The sequence below is a fragment of the Mus caroli genome, unplaced genomic scaffold (assembly GCF_978045245.1).
Source record: "Mus caroli unplaced genomic scaffold, Mus_caroli_1 scaffold_5, whole genome shotgun sequence".
NCBI lineage: Eukaryota > Metazoa > Chordata > Mammalia > Rodentia > Muridae > Mus > Mus caroli.
The window spans coordinates 66253085-66276391 of record NW_028227260.1 but is presented as its reverse complement, the minus strand read 5'-3'; the positions used below and the strand labels follow the sequence as shown (position 1 = coordinate 66276391).

General features: G+C 38.8%; 1 protein-coding gene across 2 annotated transcripts in view; it reads right to left on the bottom strand.

Moving 5' to 3' along the window:
* The window catches only part of Phka1 (phosphorylase kinase regulatory subunit alpha 1), a 113343-nt gene that overhangs the window by 79492 nt on the left and 10544 nt on the right, over window positions 1–23307 (bottom strand). For both annotated transcript variants that reach the window (XM_021152821.3, XM_021152825.3), the window contains exons 5-8: window positions 15054–15136; window positions 10732–10812; window positions 6619–6717; window positions 5178–5324 (exon numbers count right to left, since the gene is read on the bottom strand). In XM_021152821.3, the coding sequence (XP_021008480.1) occupies window positions 5178–5324; window positions 6619–6717; window positions 10732–10812; window positions 15054–15136 (410 nt within the window). The remainder of the gene's footprint in view (window positions 1–5177; window positions 5325–6618; window positions 6718–10731; window positions 10813–15053; window positions 15137–23307) is intronic.

Here is a 23307-nt window from a genome sequence, read left to right as displayed (position 1 = left end):
GGCTAAGCCAGACTCCTGAAGGAACATTTCCCTGAAGCAGACACAGGAGAGAGGATGTTCTGCTAAAGCAAGTATATGAAAGGAAATGTGATGAAGGATTCTTTGTTAAAGACACGCATGTATTGGTCTGCCATCCACTGCATAGTTGAGCTGCATCTGTCAGAACTCCATAGAGAGAAATGCACCAAAAAACGTCTGGTGGTGTGGGGCAGTTTCTTGCCACTTCTGTGGACTCACTGATTGAAGGCACGTGCTTGAGGCAAAGCACGTGGAGGACACGTGCTATTTGGAGGGTATAAATGGGTCTCCACAGAGTAATAGAGGCTGAGCTTGGCTTGCTTACAGAGCTAGCTCTACAATGCTTCTGGGTTTCCAGTCTTCACTGATCTCTCTTCTGAGAGACGCACAGCAAGAACTTCTCCTGCTGTCCCTCCTGGTCCCTCCTGCTGACTTGTGCTGAGGCTGAGGCCTGGCTGTCTCTGCTAGGTCATGCTACCACTGCTGATTCCTGTTTGTTAACCCAACTCTACTGAACCGGACTGCTGGTGTATCCATGAAGTGTTTACAAGCAGATCAAGTTGCCTGCTAACCTGTGAAATGAACTGCTGATTTCCAGACAACACAGACTGGAGTTGCTTCAAAGAACCTTTCTTTTTTTTTTATTTCTTATTTTTATTTTTTTTAAATTAATTTATCTTTTACACTTCATATTTTATTGCCACCCATCTACCCTCTGACTGACTGTTCCACACCCCATACCTCCTCCCCACCCTCTGTCTCCACGTGGATGCCCCCACTCCCCACCCCACCTGACCTCTAAACTCCCTGGGACCTCCAGTCTCTTGAGGGTTAGGTGCATCATCTCTGAATGAACACAGACCCAGCAGTCCTCTACTGTATGTGTGTTGGGGGCCTCATATCAGCTGGTGTTTGCTGTCTGTTTGGTGGTCCAGTGTTTGAGAGATCTCAGGGGTCCAGATTAATTGAGACTGCTGGTCCTTCTACTGCTGGTCACTTTTTCTCTCAGCTTCTTTCAGCCATTCCTAATTGAACAAGAGGGGTCAGTTCCTTCTGTCCATTGGTTGGGTGCAAATATCTGCATCTGACTCTTTCAGCTGCTTGTTGGGTCTTTCGGAGGGCATGATAGGCCCCTTCCACTTCCCCTGTATCCTTTCTTTCCCACTCCCTCTGGTGCGTGGTGGGCTACAAGGGAGGTTAAAGCATTTAGGAACCATCATTAAAACTAAGGTTTGAAAAAACTAAAGTTACACATCTTTTCATTTCATTTTATCATTCCCCCACATTGGGTAAAGACTGCTCTTTATTTGATTTAATAATGTGTTTTAATACTTTGATAATTAATGTTTACAAATATCTTTTGGTACTTTATTTTTAAAATAATTTCTTTTCTTTAGATAGTAATATAAATATACCCCTTCCTGTTCCAAACTCTTCCATATGCTCTTCCTTGATCTCTTTCAAATTCATGGTCTCTTTTTTCATTAATCATTGTTACTTACATACATATACACAAACACACACAAATATGTATTCTTAAATCTATAAATTCAACCTGCTCAGTCTCTATAGTGTATATGTGGGTTTTCAGGGCTGAGCACTTGGTACTGGTTTGCTCTTCCTTAGGGAAGACATCTTCTGTTTTTCACATTCCTTAGTTTCTTGTAGTTCTTTGTGTGACGTAGAGGCCTTGTAGGCTTTCCCTGTGTTTGGGTCATGTTTAGGCAGACATGTCTGTAAGAATTTATAAGTGCGGCTTCTGATATTCCTAGAAAACAGAATCTTAGAGCTAACTCCCTGTTCCTCTGGCTCTTCCAGTTTTTCAGGTGCATTTTTTTCAATATAGTATATTTTGATCATTTTCTTTGCTGTCCACCAACTCCTCCCAGGTCCTCTCTACCTCCTCATTACCCACCCAACTTCATGTTGTCTCTCTAAGAAAGAAAAATAAACAAAAAAGAACATCAAAATAAACTTTTAAAAAGCAATAAAATAATAAGTACCAAAAAAAAACCCAAAACCAACCAAAACTCCATTTTGTGTTGTCCTGGTGTTATGGTCTGACCCCCCCCCCCAGAATATTTGTAGCCATTTGCTCCATACCTGCTAGCTATTTCATATTGTTGCTTTAACATGCCTACAGGTTAGTAACACAGAAGTGACTTGGCTCAAGGACATGCTGAGCACATACCCTGTTTTGTTCTGTCTGTTCTGTATGTGGTTTGCTAATCTTAAGAAATTCCACAAAGTTTTACATAGGACCTATCAAATCGAAGGTCAATATGAACTCGATATGTGAACTATCTTAAGTCAGATCTGGCCACCGGCAGCACTTCCTACACCTATGTATCAGCTCACTGTGGGTTTTGTGTGTGTGTGTGTGTGTGTGTGTGTGTGGCTGACACTGAAGAATGTTACTCATAAGCCAAAAAGTTATGATTACAATACTAATGTTCTGATTCCCTTGTCCACCACCCATCCACCACCACCCTTACCTTACTCAGGAGCAATCAAATTAAAGGTTAGTTGATGATACTTTGTCTAAGAAGCCAACTGCTCCCCTCCTTGCCCTCTGAACTTTTAACCTAGTTTTTCCTATAAAAAGTCTACCCTGAAGAGCAGACTTAATACTACAATTAGGCTCCTGAGTCCTTCTGAGGTGCTGAAAGTCCAGTTTTATGGTGTGTGTTCAATAAACTATTCTTACTTAACTGAGATCAGTGTTTATTTAGTTTAAGTGTCAATTCCGAAACCCCAACACTGGGTATGGGACCTGCCTTGGAGTGTGATTAAGATATCCACTGTCACACCATTGGAGAAAATTGATTGTTCCTTTCCTAGCAGATACCAACTGCAAATAGCTTCTTGTTTAAGAACAGTGTGCTGGCTGGTTTTCTGTGTCAACTTGACACAAGCTAGAGTCATAAGAAAGGAAGGAGCCATTGAGGAAATGCCTCCATGAGATCCAGCTGTAAGGCATTTTCTCAATTAGTGATCTATAAGAGAGGGACCAGCCTATGTGGGTGGGGCCATCACTGAGCTGGTGGTCCAGGGTTCTATAAGAAAGCAAGCTGAGCAAGCCATGCAAAGCAGTCCAGTAAGCAGTACTCCTCTACAGCCTCTGCATCAGCTCCTGCCTCCGGATTCCTGCCCTGCTTGAATTCATGTCCTGACCTACTTCAATGAAGAACACAGCTTTGGAAGTGTAAGCCAAATAAACATTTTTCTCCCCAACTTGCTTTTTGTGCATGGTACTTGTCACAGCAATAGAAACTCTAACTATGAAGGATGTGAATTTTGTGCCTAGTTTCCCTTCTCCATGCTAGGATTTTGTCTGGTTTGAACCTGTGCAGGTCTTGTGTGTGCTGTCACAGTTTCTGTGAGCTCATGTCCTATCATGTCTAGATGTCACTGTTTCCTTTGAGTCACTCATCATCTCTGGCTCCTAAACTCTTTCTGGTCCTCTTCCACATAGATTCCTGGGTCATGTGCTTAGGGCTTTGACAAAACCATCCCATTTAGGGCTGAGTAGTACAAAGGCTCCCACTCTCTACACATTGTTCAGTTATGAGTCTCTGTGTTAATTGACTTCTACAGCAAGAAGAAATTTGACGTTAAGTGTCTTCTTTTGGGGGTGGTCTGACTCTCTGTGTTGTCCTGGCTGTCCAGGAACTCACTCTGCAGGCTGCTGTTGAATTAACAGATGCTGCCTCTCACATGCTGGGATTAAAGGCTTGTCCCACCAAGTCTAGCCACACCCAAATCCTTTTGAAGTTTTTACCTTCTAAAATTTTAAGATGCTTCAGGATCCTTTGTATCGTCCCTAGTTTGATCCTCAAATCAACCATTTATCAAGAATTCCTGACCCACTTTTTCAAGACTATTATTTAAAAATCAAGATCTGGATAACCTCAATACATAGATAGGCACGCATACCTATATTAAACTGTCTCTGTTTCTGTCTCATCCCCCCCACCTTTATAACAATAGCATCTACTTTTATCCAGCATAGGAATTCATTTTTCACTTTCCCCATGTTGTATTTGGAACTCCTTCAACAGTGATAAAACCTAATGTACATACATTTATTTGTTCAACCCCTTTGAGGAACAATTTTATCAACTAGAGCAGAAGTGTACCAACTTCAAATGAAAGGGACAGAGAACAAATACTTCAGGTTTTTCAGCCACATAGCCTCTATTAAAATGATACAGAAACATGGCTGGATTAATAAAAGCATACTTGTTTTCTGACCCATAAACTAAGGTACCATGTGTTACTGTTAATTTACTCTTGGGTTTAGACTATCCCATCAAAAAAAAAAAACCCAGTTTTCCAAAATTTAAGTCATTTTTTCTTTACCCTTTTCATTGTGGTTATTCTAATCATTTGTAATAGATTTTAAAGTTACTTTCTAGCCTGCATTTCAGTTTTCTTACCACATCATTTTTGACCATTTAAATTTACTTTTTGTAGCATACAATTTCATAAGATTGGGCAAACACAGTCATTGTCTATGAGGGCAATTGTCACATCATGCTTAAAATTCTCCAGAGCTATATCTTTATTGATAATTTTCCCTCTAACTTTTTACTCACCAATTGTTTTCTTTCTTTTGTTTTTTCCTTTTGCAGAGTCCCACATAAATGGAATTATACAGTATGTATAGCCTCTGTGAACTGTTCTTAGCTCTTAGCAAAATACACTTAATCATTCATACTCAGAGTTCACTAGCTTCTTCTCTTGCACTGCTAAGAGGATATAGTAAAATTAATTTGTTTCTCAGTTGAAGGTTGTTCCCAGATTTTTGCAATTATGGCTGAAGCTGCTATAGATATTTGTGAGCCTTTGTGTGACTATATACTATCATTTTTGGGAAGATACTGAGGAGTAAGGATGCTTGTTGGATCACATGTTACATATATGTTTAAATTCCTAAGAATATACCAACTGTTTTCCTAAGTGGATATACCATTTACAACTGTAACGACTGCAGAAGCTTTTGAGAGTTTGTAAAAAAAAAAAAAAAAATACTTCTAAGAGTGTAACCTAGGAAGAGGGGAGGTTCCTGGCATAAGTTTATACTCATGGCCCCTAAAAGTACTAATCTCCCTTTCAAGTCACAGCCCTAAAGAGAAGAAAGTCACACGTGGCCATACCTGAAGCTTGGTGATGATCTCCTGTTTGGTGAGCTCCACCAAATGGCTGTCCTCTACAGCAAAGGCTGGGAAAGAGACCACTGAGAGCAGACTGGCATCAACTTCTTTGGATGTTGAAGCCCTGGGCAGTAGTGAATTCAGGATAGACTAAGAGAAAAGTAGCAAAATAGGGTTTATTACTAAATACCCTGGTTTTAAAGTGAAACTTTGGTTCCGAGTGATTGATGTGGAACAAAAGATATCGGAAGAATAAGCCAAACTCTATTAAATAGCCAGACGCTTAAACAAGTAGTTTGCTTGGTATAGTATCTCTTTTCTTAATCCTCTTTCAGTGTTTCCCCATCCTGATTGCAGAGCTGCTGTTCATAGATAAAGACTCTAACATCTGTGGGATGCACACAGTTCTGTTGGTTGCTAGCATCCAGGTTAAAAAGAGAGAGAGAGAGAGAGAGAGAGAGAGAGAGAGAGAGAGAGAGAGAGAGAGAGAGAAAGAGAGATGCTAGAAACATAATCAGTGGTTAAGAGCATGGCTATTCTTCTAGAGGATTGGGTAGCTAACAACCATCCATAATACCAACATCTCTTTATGGCCTCATGAGCACCAAGAATGAATATGGTGCAAGTATACATTCAGGGAAAAATTCCATACACAAAAATAATAAAAATTTTAAAATAATAAAACTAAGACAAAATACAGCAGTTGGGCAGACTAGGGAAGGATCGCTATGCTTCTGAGATGTTTTCAAATTAATTTTCATCAAGTATGGGGAATACTAGGCTTCTTTCTATTTGCAGCCACGTCTCATTGCACTTTGCTCATATTTCCTCTCTAAACTTCTCCCTGCCCCCGCAGCAGTCCCACTAGCTTCCTTCCTAGCCACAGAAGCTCTCCCTGCTTCTTCCATGACATACTTTATCCACAAAAACTATTTTCAAAATTAGAAGTTTAATTTATATCCACTGGGATATCATAGGACATAATCAGGGTTTGAAGAAAGGGAGAAACTTCATATACCAGAGAAAAGAAAAGTTCAATATAGGGAGCAGTTATAAATAAAACTAAGAATGAAGTTTTACCAGATATAGAACTCTCACCTACCTCTCAAGCACCATGCCTGCCTGGACACTACTATGCTTTCCACCATGATGATGATGGACTGAACCTCTGAACTGTAAGCCAGCCCCAATTAAATGTTGTCCTTTATCAAAGTTGCCTTGGTCGTGGTGTCTGTTCACAGCAGTAAAACCCTAACTAAGATATCCATAATCTATCTTATAGCTCATGCTATATCAGGTTTATCTCACGATAGAATGCTTGATAAAGACATTTCTGATCACATGGTAATAGTCACAAGATGGGTTGCTCTCTTTAAGCTAAATCTATGCTAACTCTGACTCTGAGCAAGAATAAGATTTGCTATATGGTCCATTCTTTCTTTACCTGGCAGTGTTGGACTTCATCAGCCAGGACATGGATAACTGATTGTGGCCCACCTTTCACACCAAACAAGTCTAATTCATCTAGTGCTTCCAGGGCTGCCTGTAAGAAGCAATGGAAGAAAGGACTTCAGTGGCAGAACACATGCTTAGTATATGCAAGGCCCAGGGTTCAAATCCCAGAACTGAAAAAAAAAAAAAAGAAAGAAAATCAAGAATGAGATATATTATACATATTTTCTTCTTAGTATCTTATAAATGTTACATGATGTTGCTTTTGAATGTATTTAATGAAGTAGAAAATAAAATAACATTCCTTATTCCTAGGAGCTTGGGATTTGCACTTTGCCACCCATGGTGCCCAGGGAAAATTAAAATGGAGTTTATATCACTATCCAGTCAAGCTTGCCCTCCTGCCCTCAGGCCAGATCACAGGCAGTCCCAGCAACCAGGGTCAGTTCTACTCTGCTGCTCAGGCAAGGTACAGGCCCCCTCTCCTGAGTGTTGTGGCTGGCGAGAGAAATGACCAGTTCTCCCAAGCATTACTTTCTTGAAGTAGATAATCTGTGGCTTAAAGTATGTGAACGATTTTTGAGATACAATGCTAGATTGCTTTTTATGCATATTATATCAATATAATGCATCACTTGTAGTATATGACAGTATTCTTCTTAATATAAGGTATTTTGGTCCCAAAAAAAGGAGAGAAGCAGAAAGGAGGAAGAAGAGAAGGACAGGAAGATTCACCATGAGGATACACATGGAACAGGTGTGCTCCAAGACTAGATAACCATCACAAGAAAAAACGCAAGGATTTTACAGCTCGCTGTCAACCCTGGATAAAATTCAATACATGCTTACAAATTTTAAAAATCAACAATAGAAAGAAATTTCTTCAATTCAATGAGGGATACCTGTTGGAGACTGGTTCTAAGGCTTTGATTCAATCTGGAATCTGCGTGTCCAGCCAAACACTGAAGGTCCTTGTCCCAAATTGGTTTGTGATCCATCAATAAAGATGCTAACAGCCAATGGCTAGACACGGGGTGGACACTTAGAGTTATGCAGGCTAGGATGAAGAGAGGAAAGGAAGAGAATCCCCGTGACTCAGGGAGGAAGAACGGAACATAGTAGTGGCAAGAGATAAAGCCAACCAGCCATGTGAGATTTCAGTGTATTTGTGGACTCAGCTGACAAAAAGAGGCTGCTATTCAGGTGAACTCTTACCTTCCAAGATTTAGAAAGATATACACTCACTGATAAGTGGATATTAGCCTAGATGCTCAGAATACCCAAGATACAATTCACAAACCACATGAAATTCAAGAAGGAAAACCAAAGTGTGGCATCAAAGGCAAAATCTACCAAGATGAACTCTCAATTCATCTATGCTCCAAATGCAAGGGCATCCGCATTCATTAAAGAAACTTTGCTAAAACTCAAAGCACACATTGCACATCACACAATAATAGTGGGAGACTTCAACTCCCCACTCTCATCATTGGACAGATCCTGGAAACAGAATCTAAACAAAGATATATTAAAACTAACAGAAGTTATGAAACAAGTGGACTTAACAGATATCTACAGAACATTTTATCCTAAAACAAAAGGATATACATTCTTCTCAGCACCTCACGGGACCTTCTCCAAAACTGACCATATAATTGGTCAAACTAGGAAAGGGAATAGCATTTGAAATGTAAATGAAGAAAACATCTAATAAAAAATAAATCTTAAAAAAAGGAATAGCGATGTTATTGTCTACTTCATAGCATCCTGTTGTTTTAAAATGGTAGGTGTGTTGGGCTGAGGATATAACTCTGTGGTAAAGTACCTGTCTAGCATGCACAAGATCCTGGGTTCAGATACCAGTACCACAATAGAAGAAAGTGAATATATATAGATATAAAAAACAGGCCTCAACAGATATAAAAATATTGAAATTGTCCCATGCATCCTATCAGATCACCACGGACTAAGGCTGATCTTCAATAACAACATAAATAATAGAAAGCCCAAATACATGTGGAAGCCAAACAACACTATACTCAATGATACCTTGGTCAAGGAAGAGATAAAGAAATTAAAGACTTTTTAGAATTTAATGAAAATTAAGCCACAACATACCCAAACTTATGGGACACAATGAAAGCAGTCCTAAGAGGAAAACTCATAGCTCTGAGTGCCTCCAAAAAGAAACTAGAGAGAGCACACATTAGCAGCTTGACAACACACCTAAAAGCTCTAGAACAAAAGGAAGCAAATTCACCCAAGAGGAGTAGACGGCAGGAAATAATCAAACTCAGGGGCGAAATTAACCAAGTGGAAACAAGAAGAACTATTCAAAGAATCAACCAAACGAGGAGCTGGTTCTTTGAGAAAATCAACAAGATAGATAAACCCTTAGCCAGACTCACTAGAGGGTACAGGGACAGCATCCTAATTAACAAAATCAGAAATGAAAAGGGAGACATAACAGATCCTGAAGAAATCCAAAACACCATCAGATCCTACTACAAAAGCCTATATTCAACATTATTGGGATTTTGTTGTTTGTTTGTTTGTTTGTTTTGTTTTGATTTTTTGTTTTTGTTTTTCGAGACAGGGTTTCTCTGTATAGCTCTGGCTGTCCTGGAACTCACTTTGTAGACCAGGCTGGCCTTGAACTCAGAAATCTGCCTGCCTCTGCCTCCCAAGTGCTGGGATTAAAGGTGTGTGTCACCACGCCCAGCTTGGGATAATTTTTAAAAACTGAATAGGTCCTGTGGTATGTGTAATCACTTAGTTCCTGGTTTTGATAATCATACCATGGTTACAACAGTCTTTGAGGAAGTGCACAATGAAATGTTGAGTTGTAGTAGTAGTTCATCACGTCCATAGTTTGTGTGTTTTCAACTAGCTCAGGAAAAGTGTGTGTTTGTGCACAAGCATGCATGTATGAATGTATAACACGGAAGACGGAAAGATAAAGCAAATATCAATAAACCTTGCATGAATGATGTATGGAACTTTTCCCCTAACATTCTTAAATTTTTTTCTTTAGTTTAAAATTATTTCAAAATAAAAAAGGAAGGAGCAACAGGTAGAACTCAGCAGTGGAAAACTTATTTAGAACTTTCTATGATTTGTTTGGGGTTTTCTACATGTATCACAGTCTTGCTGTTAAATTATTTTCTTTCTTTCTTTTTTTTTTTTTTTCGAGACAGGGTTTATCCCTGACTGCCCTGGAACTCACTTTGTAGACCAGGCTGGCCTTGAACTCAGAAATCTTCCCACCTCTGCCTCCCAAGTGCTGGGATTAAAGGCGTGCGCCACCACTGTCCAGCAAGTTATTTCTTTATGCAACTGCATCTGTCTTGTATTTCAAATATATTGTGTTCTGTATTAATTGGAACTACATTCCAGACCATATTGTCTCATTATAGGTTATGTCAAAATTCTATCAAAACCTTCTTGTCCACTTTATTCCATGTAATATTTTTTGCCTTGAATTGTTATTTCATTTCTTTTTGGTCTCTATATTTTACTTCTCCTAACTTGGTTTTAAACTTTCAGTATCATTGTGATATAAGAAGTATACTTCTTTTTTAAAAAATCTGCATTTTTCCTGTTTAGTACAAGTGGCTGATCCATGTACATTTAACATAATAATGTTTGAACTTTCTCCTACTATCCTATTTTATACATTCTTACTCTTTCTAGAAACATGGCCAAGTGGAAAGGTGCTGGTGATATGGGAGATTGAGGAGAGTACAGAGGATGGAGGACCAAGAGGTGGCTATCTGATACTGAGCTTGGGCGGCTGGTCTATTAGAAGGGAAAGAGCTTCCCTTAGTTTATGCAATGGCAAAAATGGTGAGTACAGTTTAAAATTTGTTGTTCTACTAGGAAATATAAACAGAGACATGCCTTAAAAGCCATATGATTCAAATTTTGAAACTTATACAAAGTTTTAAATTATATATATATTCATAGTTTCATGGAGGGATCTGAATTTTGTCTGTGGTTTAAAGAACAATTTGATGGGTCAACATGTACATTAAGATTTTATCTATAACAAAGATAAACTAAACTCCATTGATAAGCCTTGGTAAAAATAAGAAAGAAAATGTACCTTGGCCATTCCAACTGAACTTGCATTCAATTCCGAGATGCCTTGATTTGTCTTATCACCACGTTCCCATATCCCAAAGTCCTAGCAAAAAATAATCAAGATATAACTCATTACAATCAAATTATAACCACTAAACATTCATTAGATGTATAATCCTTTAATAAAAAACATTAATAGCAGCAAATTTTTACATACACACTCATATACTCACTCTGTGTAGGCTATTAAGGAGCAGATGATGACCTAGGTTAAATTGGGGCCTCTAAAAAGTTGTGAGTCTCTTCAACACTTGATTAGACCATCTAGAAACACTTCTCAAGTTTTCCCTAAAGGAGATTCCCATGAAGTCTAGCACATAGAGCCTAAGCAACAGCTGGTATTTTTATGTGAAACTTACATTCTTATCTTAATCTCTTGGTTCTTAAAATTTACAATACATGCATTATCTTCCTTAATGCTTACTTTTAAAAAATATACTTTTTATTTTTATCATGTATATCTGAATAAGGTGTCAGAATCCCTGGAACAGGAGTTACAAACAGTTGTGAGCTGCTGTGTGGGTGCTGGGAATTGAACCTGGGTTCTCTGGCAGTGCTCTTAACCAAGCCATCTCTCTACCCTTAATCTTTACATTTCACAGATGATGAAACTAAATTACAAAAATGACAGTAAGTAACTCATCCAAGGTTGTATACTTGGTAAGTGACAGAATCCAGAGTACATTCTAAGGAATTTCACACCAAAACCTACTCTTAGCCATAGCTATAAACATTCCCTAGGCAATATAAAAATATTTAAAATTAATTTTAATACTTATTAAAAAACTTCAGAATTACACAAAATTGCAAAAATAGTACAATGAATCCCCTAACACTTATGACTTAGTTTTGCCTAATGTTAACATTGAACATAACCACAGTACAACTGCTAAAGCTAAGGACTCAACTCAACTAAGCAACTGAGTTAACTATGGACTTCATGCCTGTACTTTCCAAGAGCTGGAATTGTAAGTGTACACAACCATGCCTGACTGGTGTTTTTTATATATTCCAAGATTCAATTTCATCCCTGCCATGTCTCCTTAGTGACTTCTAATCAATAGTGCTTTCTCAAATCTTATCCTTTGTGACCTTGATACTAAGTAAAAAGGACTGAAAGCCAAACAGTTTGGTTACCATTGGCATTTTCCATTTTACTTTTCTCTTTTTAATTAGTAAATACTTTGAGAGATAGTTCAATATTATATAAATATATCACTAGGTAGGGTTGCTCCTTGTTGCAAACCTGAGATGAGACTCTATCTCAGAAAAACAAGATGATCATGCAAATAGTTTGCTTCTCCTTAAACAGCCATCCACCAATTCAGCATTCTGCCTTAATTGCTTACAGTAAGTATAGTTTTGATGATAATTTTAATCTATTTTCCTTGCTACCTTTATGGCCATTAATTATAATCCTTCTCCAAGGAAGGCAGTCCATTATTCCTTGTTTTTTTTCTTTTTCAGTTGTTTATTTATTGGTGTGTGTATGTTTGCTGGTTTATTATGGAATGCTATCATTATTTTGTTGCCTACATTGTTAATTGTTCCAGGTTTAGCCACTAGTAGGCTCCTGTGCCTCTTAGTTCTGACATTTTCTAGTGTCATTTTTGACATTCCCTGTTCCTCACTGGATACTTCTGAAGTGTTTAGTACTACAAGATGCTTCAATCTCAACCTTGAATATGTATTTAGGTGGGTGTAATGGCATACACTTTTAATCCCAGCACTCACGGGAAAGAGGTAAGCAGACCTCTGAATCCACATGAAAGCGGTGGTGCAGTATGCCTATAATCCCAGTACTTGGGAGTCAGAAGCAGATGGATCTTTAAGTTCTAGGTCATCCTGGTCTGCAGAGCAAATTCTAGGACAGCCAGGGCTATGCAGAGAAACCCTGTCTCAAAAAACCAAACCAAACCAAACCAAACCAAACCAAGCCAAGCCAAGCCAAGCCAAGCCAAGCCAAGCCAAGCCAAACCAAACCTAACCTACATTGAGATTTCATCTCACCCCATTCAGAATATCTATCATCAGAAAAATAACTAACAACAAATGTAGGAAAATGTTACACACTGCTGTTGGGCATGTAAATTAGTCCAGCACTATGAAAATCAGTATGGGAGTGCCTTTAAAAACTAAAAATAGATCTGCTATCTGATCCAGCTATACCACTTCCAGAAATAGAGCCAATGGAATCTAAATCAGCATACCACACACATATCACATACATACCCACATTTACTATAGCACTATTTACAAAAGTTAAGTTACAGAAGCAGACTATATGTCCATCAAAAAAGAAATGGGTAAAGTTACACATACATATGCATGGAGAAATGAACATTATCAAAAGTGATAAATGCATTTTAAAGTAGTATCTTTTAAAATAATACAACAGTTGAAAGTGAAAAAGAATTCTGAGTGGAGATACAGTTCGGTGACAGAGTATCTGCCAACCATGTGTAAGGACTTGTGTTTAATCCTAGCACCACAAAAAGAAAAGAAAAGAGGTATGTTAAATACAAGGGGGTTAGCCAGTAACGATGGACACATAGTAAAAGCACAATCAGAGATGATTGCAGTATTTGTCCAGTCTTAGAGTGATTGTATTCATCCATTCCACAACAGTAGTTTTATATATTTATTGATGTATAATGGTGTATATAAACCGGAATATAGTTGAACTGTATGATTCCTCTTTTAAAATGTTTAGTACAGTTGTGTGTGTGTGTGTGTGTGTGTGTGTGTGTGTGTGAGAGAGAGAGAGAGAGAGAGAGACAGACAGACAGACAGACAGAGACAGAGAGACAGACAGAGAGACCGAGAGAGGAAGAGAGAGATCTTGCTCAAAACATCAGTCTTGGCAGAGAGCACCTTTAACCACTGAACAAACTAGCTGGTACCACTGTGATTAATTTATTATATTTATATATGTGAATCTATCGTCACAATAAGATAGGTTCAAAAACTTCCAAAGTCTCCTCCTGGCTTCCAAAATCCATTTCTTCCTCTGCCCCTGTTATAAAGCAATCACAAATCTGCTTACTGTCATTACAGATGTCTAGAATTTTGTTAGTGTAATTATCTTGTATGTATGTGTATAATACATACACATATATCTAGTACACATACAAGCATGTATGTACACATGTATACACACACACACACACAAACACACACACATTTAAAGAGAGGCTCTTACTATGTAGTTCTGGCTGGCTTGGGCCTTGCTATTCAGACTAGGCTAGCCTCAAAGTCACAAAGATCCACCTGTCTCTGCCTCTCCCAAATGCTGAGATTAAAGCCTTACACCACCATGCCCCGGCTTGTGTACATTTTCTATGAAATTTCTTCTCCTAACCATTATGCATTTTAGATTTATTCATGTTTTTGCATGGCTCACAGTTCATTTTTTTTCTTGTTGAACAAAATGGCCTTTCATGAACAGTGCAATTTGTTTATCCCTGTCCTTGTTCCTGGGCATTCAGATGATTTGAAGATTGGAAGATTATAAAGAAAGTGTCAATGAACAACAGCAACAAAAACCTTCATATTAGACTAAAGGAAAAAACGCATTTCTGTAGTGTCTAACGCAACATCTTATACAGAGAAAATATTATTGATGACATTTAATATGAACCTACTTCATATGGTAGTTCATAAGGGGAATAAACTTTTTGTACACTAGATCAACAACAAAAACATGAATAAATTTTATTTGTGTACAGCCAAATGGCCCATAACATTACTCAGTTATCATGCTTCTTTTAAAGGTTTCAGTTAAAATAAGACTAGAAGAGGCTGGGGATAGATCTCAGTTAGTTGACTGTTTGCTAGGGCTCAAATCCTATCACCACATAAAACTGATCATGGTAGCTTATGCCTATAACTCCAACACACTCAGGAGGTAGAGGCAGAAGAATCAGAAGTTTAAGATCACCTTCATGTGTTGAGTTCAGGATGAGCCTAGCCTAGAGATGCTCTAATAAAATATATTAAATGAAAATAGTAATTAATAAAATGACTACAGATTCGTTTCATTGCCAAGCACATACTATGAAGAATAGAATTTGAAAGAACTGAAAGCACAGCATTTGGGCCCTCTTTATCTCTGTAACACATTGATGACAGGGCAAGCAGGGGAATGAAGATCTTAGTAAAGAAATTGAAAATGCTTTTGTCATGAGCCTTTTTGATTCATTCATTATAAGGAGAAGTGAGTTGTTCGGTGTTTTGGAAACAAAAACATTCTATGTTTAAGTCCATTCTAAAGTAAGTACTTACAGCAGTTTTATAAGCAGCTTCAATGTAAAACACAAGGTTCTGTATAAAATTGACTTCGTCTAGGCTGTGGATGATATGGAGTCCTGAGGGAAAAAGACAGTTAGTTGGTTATCACTTCAGCCTCCCGCCCCAAAATGGAAATGACTCAGTGAACTCTGCTTCAATCAACTTCCCTTCAATTGCCTTTACTGACCTGCCCAGCACATGTATTTTTATTAACTGAGATAGACCTTTCATATAACTTATCATGTAATTCATATAATATAATATATAATAATATTTTTATTGTATTACAGTATATATCTATTACATCAATCAATTCTGGGACATATTCATCATCACAAGAAGGAATTCTTTACTTATTGGGCATTCATATAAACTGAGGCGTATATTATGTTATCAGTGTTTGTTCTCTGAACACAATATTTTGAAGCTCCCTTTGTGTTGTGGAATGCATCAGTACTTCTTTTATTGCCAAAAAATATTAATTGTGTGAATACACCATATTTAAATTATCCAATCATCAGGTGATAGACCTTGTTGTTGTTTCTACTTTGTAGCTATCATAAATAATGCTGTTATAAATATTCATATATACTTTTTGTGTATGTGGACATATATTCCATTTTTCATATATATATATATATATTCATACATACATATATATGCATACACACACACACACTTAGGAGAGAAACTGCTGGATCATATGGTAACTCTATATTTAAGCCTCTTGAGGCATTGCTACACTGCTCTCCAAAGTGGTTGTATTATTTTACATTAAAATTTAAATTTCTTTACTTAATTATTTATCTCTTTATGTGTGTGCGTGCCATGGTACACAAGGAAGTCAGGACAACTAAGGGTCGTTGGCTCTCTCCCTCCACCATATGGATCCAGCTATTGCACTCAGGCTGTCAGACTTAGTAGCAAATACTTATACCTGCTGAGATATATCCTTTGCTCTTATTTTACATTTCTCAGAGCAGTGAACAAAGGTTTCAACTTCTCCATATCTTCAGCAAGACCTTTAAATCTGTCATCTTGATTCCTGCCATTCTGTTGTGGCTGAAGTGGTTATTACAGTGATTCAGGCCAGTATTCCTCTAGTGACTGATGATGCACAGCATTTTGTAATGTACTTAATGGTTATTTCTACAAACTCCATAGAGGAAAACCAGTTCATATCCTCTAGCCACTTTTTATAAAATAAATTGAGCTTTTTGGTGTATGAGTGTTTTTGCCTACATATATGTCTGTGTGCTTCATGCATGCTCTGTCTGTTTAGTCCATAAGAAGACATCATATTGCCTGGAACTGGAGTTACAGATAGTTCTGACCTGTCATGTGGGTGCCATGGATTGAACCCACGTCCTCTAGAAGAGCAGCCAGTGCTATTAAACACTGAACCATCTCTCTAGCCCTCTCTAGCCATTTTAAAGGAGGCTATTCTTTCTCTCTCTCTCTCTCTCTCTCTCTCTCTCTCTCTCTCTCTCTCTCTCTCTCTCTCTCAAGTTTGAGATCCTTACACCTTTGCCTTCTATTAGGTTTAAAAGCGTATACCACCCCAACATATCTGACCTAATTATTCTAATATTTTCTAAACAATGAGTTGTGGGAATTCTTTCTACTCAATATAAATAGCTTATATATGATTTGCAAATATTTCCTTCTATATAGGTTGATTTTTCATACATACACACTACACACAATACACATACATACATACATACATACATACATACATATATCATACATGCACACACACACACTGAGGAAGGGTGGGTGTTTGTTTTTTTTTTAAATGAGGTCTCAGCTTTTTGGAACGGGGATAGTACAAGGGCAAGATGTAGCTGCTAGAGTTTCACGGTATCATGGTGGATCCATCAGGATTTGCCACCGGAGGAATCAGATTTAAGGCTTACACAATTGGGTTTTAGTTGTTGCACCCAGAGATTGAATTACCGTTGCTTCCGAAAATAAATAAATAAATAAATAAATAAATAAATAAATAAATAAATAGGGTCTCATAGGTTAGCATCAAATTTGCCATTTAGCTGAAGATGAACTTCAACTCTGGATCCCACCCTCACCTCCCCAGTGCTCGGATTACAAGCAGACATCATACTATACACAGATTCTCTTTTACTTTCTTAGATGGGTCCTTGATGTTAATTTTGGTAAATTGCAATTACGATTTTTTTCTGTTTGTTTGTTTGTTTTTTTGAGACAGGGTTTCTCTGTATAGCCCTGGCTGTCCTGGAACTCACTCTGTAGACCAGGCTGGCCTTGAACTCAGAAATCTGCCTGCCTCTGCCTCCCAAGTGCTGGGATTAAAGGCATGCACCACCACGCCCAGCACGATTTTTTTCTTTAGCTGTTTATACATTTGGCATCATATCCAAGAGAACGCTCACTCCTGTTTCCCTTTGCTGTTATTTGTTTATATTGTTTCTGTTTTATGAGAAGAGTCTCATGTATCCAAAAATGGCTTTAAACTCACTATGTAACCAATCCTGGCTTTGGATTCCCAATCCTCTTGTCTCTACCTCTCAAGCACTGGGATTACAGGTGTGTTCCCCCCCACCTCCGCCTGTCCTCCCTTCTACCCTCCCTCTTCCACTCTTTTCAACCTTTTCTCTCTTTTCCTCTCCCCCCTTTCTTTGACAGGGCCATGATATATATCCCAGGTAGCATCAAACTCATAATCCTCCTGCCTCTGCCTCCTAAGAGCTAGGATATAGGTGTGTACCACTATATATTTCTATTTTCTTGTTCCTTTGCGTCTAAATTTTTAGGTTGAAAACTGGGTAGTATTATATAGTTAGTATGTTGTGAGAATGCAAGATCTCTATTCTCTGGAGACTGTTTCTATTTATTTAGAGGTTTAACTGAACTAATTCAGTATAATCTATTCCCCCATAACATGCAGCCTCTGGTAGTCATCAGAAGACACAGTCTTAGGCACATGAACTGTCACTCTAAGATGATGTTATTAGAGCTCATTAACAATTTCTTTCCTCTTTCCTGTCTGGGCCAGTGCCCTGAGCAGACCTTGGGTGCAAACTCCACCACCAGTTCCACAACACCCAGAGGAAGAGCTACATCCAGACACTCTAACAATCCCAGGATTATAGGACAATGGGCTATAAACAGACAGCCTGGTCTCCATTGAACCCCAGTGGTACCCAATATGTGGTAATTTCCACCTACATGGGATGGTAGGCATTCCCTCATGTCTCCTGGACCCCTGGCTCCTGTCAAAGTTACCGCCCCCACAGTCCCCACAGAAGAGGCATATGGCTATTAGTCAGGTAGTCAATGTCCCAATGGCCTTCTGGCTAGACTCCTCCCCAGCTATCTGGCAACAGCAAGATAACAAAGCCCACTATAAGAGGGGCTGCTTGGCCCCTCCTCACTCTCTACGCTTTCTTACTCTCTAAGTTTTTACCTCTTTTACTCTCTAGCCTTCTCTCTCTCTCTCTCTCTCTCTCTCTCTCTCTCTCTTCCCCCTTCTCTCCTCGTGGCCATGGCCGGCCTCTCTCTCTCTCTCCTTCTACCTTTTCTCTTTCTCCCTGCCTTTCTATAATAAAGCTCTAAAACTATAGACGTCTCTGAAGGACTCTCACCTGCGTGGAAACCATCCAGCACCCTTCTTTCCCCCTGCCCTCTCTTCCCATATCTCTGGGGCCAAGTGCCGCCCCAGGGCCCCTATTCTGTTCTCAGCTTCTCCACAGTATCCAGCTTGGGATGCTGGAGGCTGAGAACCTGGTACCAGGGGCTGCCCCTTGTCCATCCCCTGCCGTGTGGGGTCAGTGGCTTCAAACAGCCAGATGCCCACCCGAGGCTGCATATAAAGCATGTGCAGTCCTCCCTCATCTGCCTGCCCAGAACACCAGAACTTGGGCGGGATGCAGGCACTCTCTCCAACTCCCCTCTTCCCACACACCCACACAGCCCCACACAGGATCATAGGATCAGAGCCATTCCCACAACACCCAGAGGAAGATCCACTCCCAAGCGCTCTAACACACCCAAGACCACAGGATAACAGGATCCCAGGAGCTTGGTGACACCAGGATCCCAAGGTCCCAGAGGCAGCTTGACACCCAGGAGCTCTGACATACCCAGGATCTCAGGATCATGGAATCCCATAATAACAGGATCACAGAGACAGCTGAACTCTGAGGAGCTCTGACACAACCAGGATCACAGGAAGGAAAGGCTCCTGTCAGATATAGCAAGGGCAGGTAGCACTAGAGATAATCAGATGGCGGGAGGCAAGTGTATGAACATAAGCAGCAAAGATCAGGATTACCTGACATCATCAGAACCTAATTCTCCCACCATAGCAAGTCCTGGATATACCATCACACTGGAAAAACAAGATTCAGATCTAAAACCACTCCCCATGATGGTGATAGAGGACTTTAAGGAGGTCATAAATAACTCCCTTAAAGAAATACAGGAGAACACAGGTAAACAGCTAAAAGCCCTTAAAGAGGAAACACAAAAATCCCTTAAAGAGTTACAGGAAATCACAATCAAACAGGTGGAGGAAATGAACAAAACCATCCAGGATCTAAAACTCAAAATAAACACAATAAAGAAATCACAAAGGGAGACAACCCTGGAGTTAGAAAACCTAGGAAAGAGATCAGGAGTCATAGATGCAAGCATCACCATCAGAATATAAGAGATGGAAGAGAGAATCTAAGGTGCAGAAGATACCATAGAAAACATTGACACAACAGTCAAAAAATGCAAAATGCAAAAACTTCTAACCCAAAACATCCAGGAAATCCAGGACACAATGAGAAGATCAAACCTAAGGATAATAGGTATAGAAAAGAGTGAAGATTCCCAACTTAAAGGGCCAGTAAATATCTTCAACAACATTATAGAAGAAAACTTCCCTAACCTTAAAGAAACAGATGCCCATGAACATAAAAGAAGCCTACAGAACTCCAAATAGACTGGACCAGAAAAGAAATTCCTCTCATCACATAATAATCAAAACACCAAATGCACTAAATAAAGAATATTAAAGGCAGTAAGGGCAAAAGGTCAAGTAACATATAAAGGCAGACCTATCAGAATTATACCAGATTTCTCACCACAGTCTATGAAAGCTAGAAGATCCTGTGCAGACATCATACAGACCCTAAGAGAACAACAATGCCAGCCCAGGCTACTATACCCAGCAAAAGTCTCAATTACCAAAGATGAAGAAAACAAGATATTCCATGACAAAACCAAATCTACATGTTATCTTTCCATAAATCCAGCCCTTCAAAGGATAGTAGATGGAAAAAACCAACACAAAGAGGGAAAATAAACTCAAGAAAAAGCAAGAAAGTAATCTTTCAACAAACCTAAAGAAGATAGCCACATGAACAGAATTCCAACTCTAACAACAAAAATAACAGGAAGAAACAATTACTTTTCCTTAATATCTCTTAATATCAATGGACTCAATTCCTCAATAAAAAGACAGAGACTAACAGACTGGTTATGTAAACAGGGCCTAACATTTTGGTGCATACAGGAAACCCACCTCAGTGACAAAGACAGACACTACCTTAGAGTGAAAGGCTGGAAAACAATTTTCCAAGCAAATGGTTCCAAGAAACAAGCTGGAGTAGCCATTCTAATATCAAGTAAAATCAACTTTCAACCTAAAGTTCTCAAAAAAGATAAGGAGGGACACTTCTTACTCATCAAAGGTAAAATTTACCAAGGTGAACTCTCCATTCAGAACATCTATGCTCCAAATGCAAGGGCACCCACATTCATAAAAGAAACTTTACTAAAGCTCAAAGCACACATCGCACCCCACTCAATAAGAGTGGGAGACTTCAACATCCTACTCACCAATGGACAGATCATGGAAACAGAAACTAAACAGAGACACAGTGAAACTAACAGAAGTTATAAGCCAAACAGATCTAACAGATATTTATAGAACATTTCATCCTAAAGCAAAAGAATATACCTTCTTCTCAACCCCTCATGGTACCTTCTCCAAAATTCACCATATAACTGGTCACAAAACAGGCCTCAACAGATACAAGAAAATTGAAATAATCCCATGCACCCTATCAGATCACCTCAGACTAAGGCTGGTCTTAAATACCAACAAAGACAACGGAAAACACACATACATGTGAAAGCTGAACAATGTTCTTTCTACTCAATGATAACTTGGTCAAGGAAGAAATAAAGAAATTAAAGACTTTTTAGAATTTAATGAAAATGAAGATACATCATACCAAAACTTATGGGACACAATGAAAGCAGTGGTAAGAGGAAAACTCATAGCTCTAAGTGCCTCCAAAAAGAAACTAGAGAGAGCATACACTAGCAGCTTGACAACACACCTAAAAGCTCTAGAACAAAAGGAAGCAAATTCACCCAAGAGGAGTAGACGGCAGGAAATAATCAAACTTAGGGCTGAAATCAACCAAGTGGAAACAAAAAGAACTACACAAAGAATCAACAATACCAGGAGGAGCTGGTTCTTTGAGAAAATCAAGAAGATAGATAAACCCTTTGCCAGACTAACAAGAGGACACAAAGACAGTATCCAAATTAATAAAATCAGAAATGAAAAGGGAGACATAACAACAAAATATATCTTAAAATAATTATTCTGTTTGTTGAATATTAACAGTTGAAAATATTAAAATCATGTTCTACCAAAAAAAAAAAAAGAATGGCTAAGATCAAGTGACAACACATGTTGGCAAGGATGTGAGTGGGGGAGCACCCTCATAGAAGCAGGTGGAGGGTGGATGGGATAGGGGGTTCATGGGGGGGGAATCAGGAAAGGGGATAACATTTGAAATGTAAATAAAGAAAATATTCAATAAAAATAAAAAAGAAAAAGAAAAAAAGATATCCTTCACCTAAAAAGCAAGCAAGCAAACAAACAAACAAATTCTTTCCAAGATCTAGTAGATGCCTGTCTCTGCTTGTATGAAGCTAAGGCCCAACCCCTGGTTTCAACTGATTGTTTAATGATTTTGTCGAATCCTCAAAAATAAATTTCTCTATCGTTTTAAACAATTAGACTCAGGTCCTTTCTGGTACAATCTTTTTTTTTTTTTTTTCTGGTACAATCTTTGAGTCAAGTCTTTGATACTTGTTCTTACACTTAGAAGGACTCCTCAGCTTTCTTTGGATTTGTTCAAATTTCTAGCTAATCTTTTTCTTAGTTTCTTGCTGTTACTGAACAATTAACTTCATCTTAATTATTTAGATGTGTTTTTACTAAGACCTCCTTTGATGTGTGTGGGTGTTTTTCCTGTATGATATCTGTGTACCATGTATGTGCAATGCCTGCAGAGGCCAGAAGGGATATGGAATCCCCTGGAACTAGAGTTACAAATGGTTGTGAGCCATCACGTAGATGTCGAGAATCAAGCCCAGATCCTCTAGAAGAGTAGCCACCTCTCCGGCCCTACATCATAATTACTAAGAACCAAAATTGGTATCTAATTTTCTCACACTTCATTTGTAAAGGCAATTTTCTTCAGAAGAGTTAAGGAGCTTTGTTTTTACAGTGTGTTGCTACCTTCCATGAGAATATCCATGCCAGTGCTGCAGCCCATTTCTTTTGGAATGGCATTCCTGTTTTAGACACTAAGCTCTGGACAGAGTCGTAGCTTCTGATCTTCCCAGCTTGCATATTCCAGTGTAGGATGTTTGCCTCAGTCAAGAAGTAGATGACATAGTGGTCTCACTCTGCTCTAAGGGAGATTCTATTTCCTAAGTGTCTGGGGATATGGGGGATCCTAAAGCTGTACTTGCCTGGACTAGGGCTTGCAATACAGAGCTTGGAAGAGTGATAAATGATGCCAGCTTGTTTTCTGAGGGACATTCAGGAACCTTAAACTAGAGAAGTGATTCTCAACATGGGGATCATGACTCCCAAAGGCCATTTAAAAACACAGATGTTTACATTATGATTCATAACACTCGCAAAATGAAGTAGCCATAAAAACTAGTTTATGGTTGTGAGTCACTCCCACATAAGGAACTGTATTAAAGGATCTCAGCATTAGGAAGGTTGAGAACCAGGGCTGGAGAGATGGCTCAGTGGTAGGGCTGGAGAGATGGCTCAGTGGTTAAGAGCACTGACTGCTCTTCCAAAGGTCCTGAGTTCAAATCCCAGCAACCACATGTTGGCTCACAACCATCTGTAACAAGATCTGATGCCCTCTTCTGGACTGTCTGAAGATAGCTACAGTGT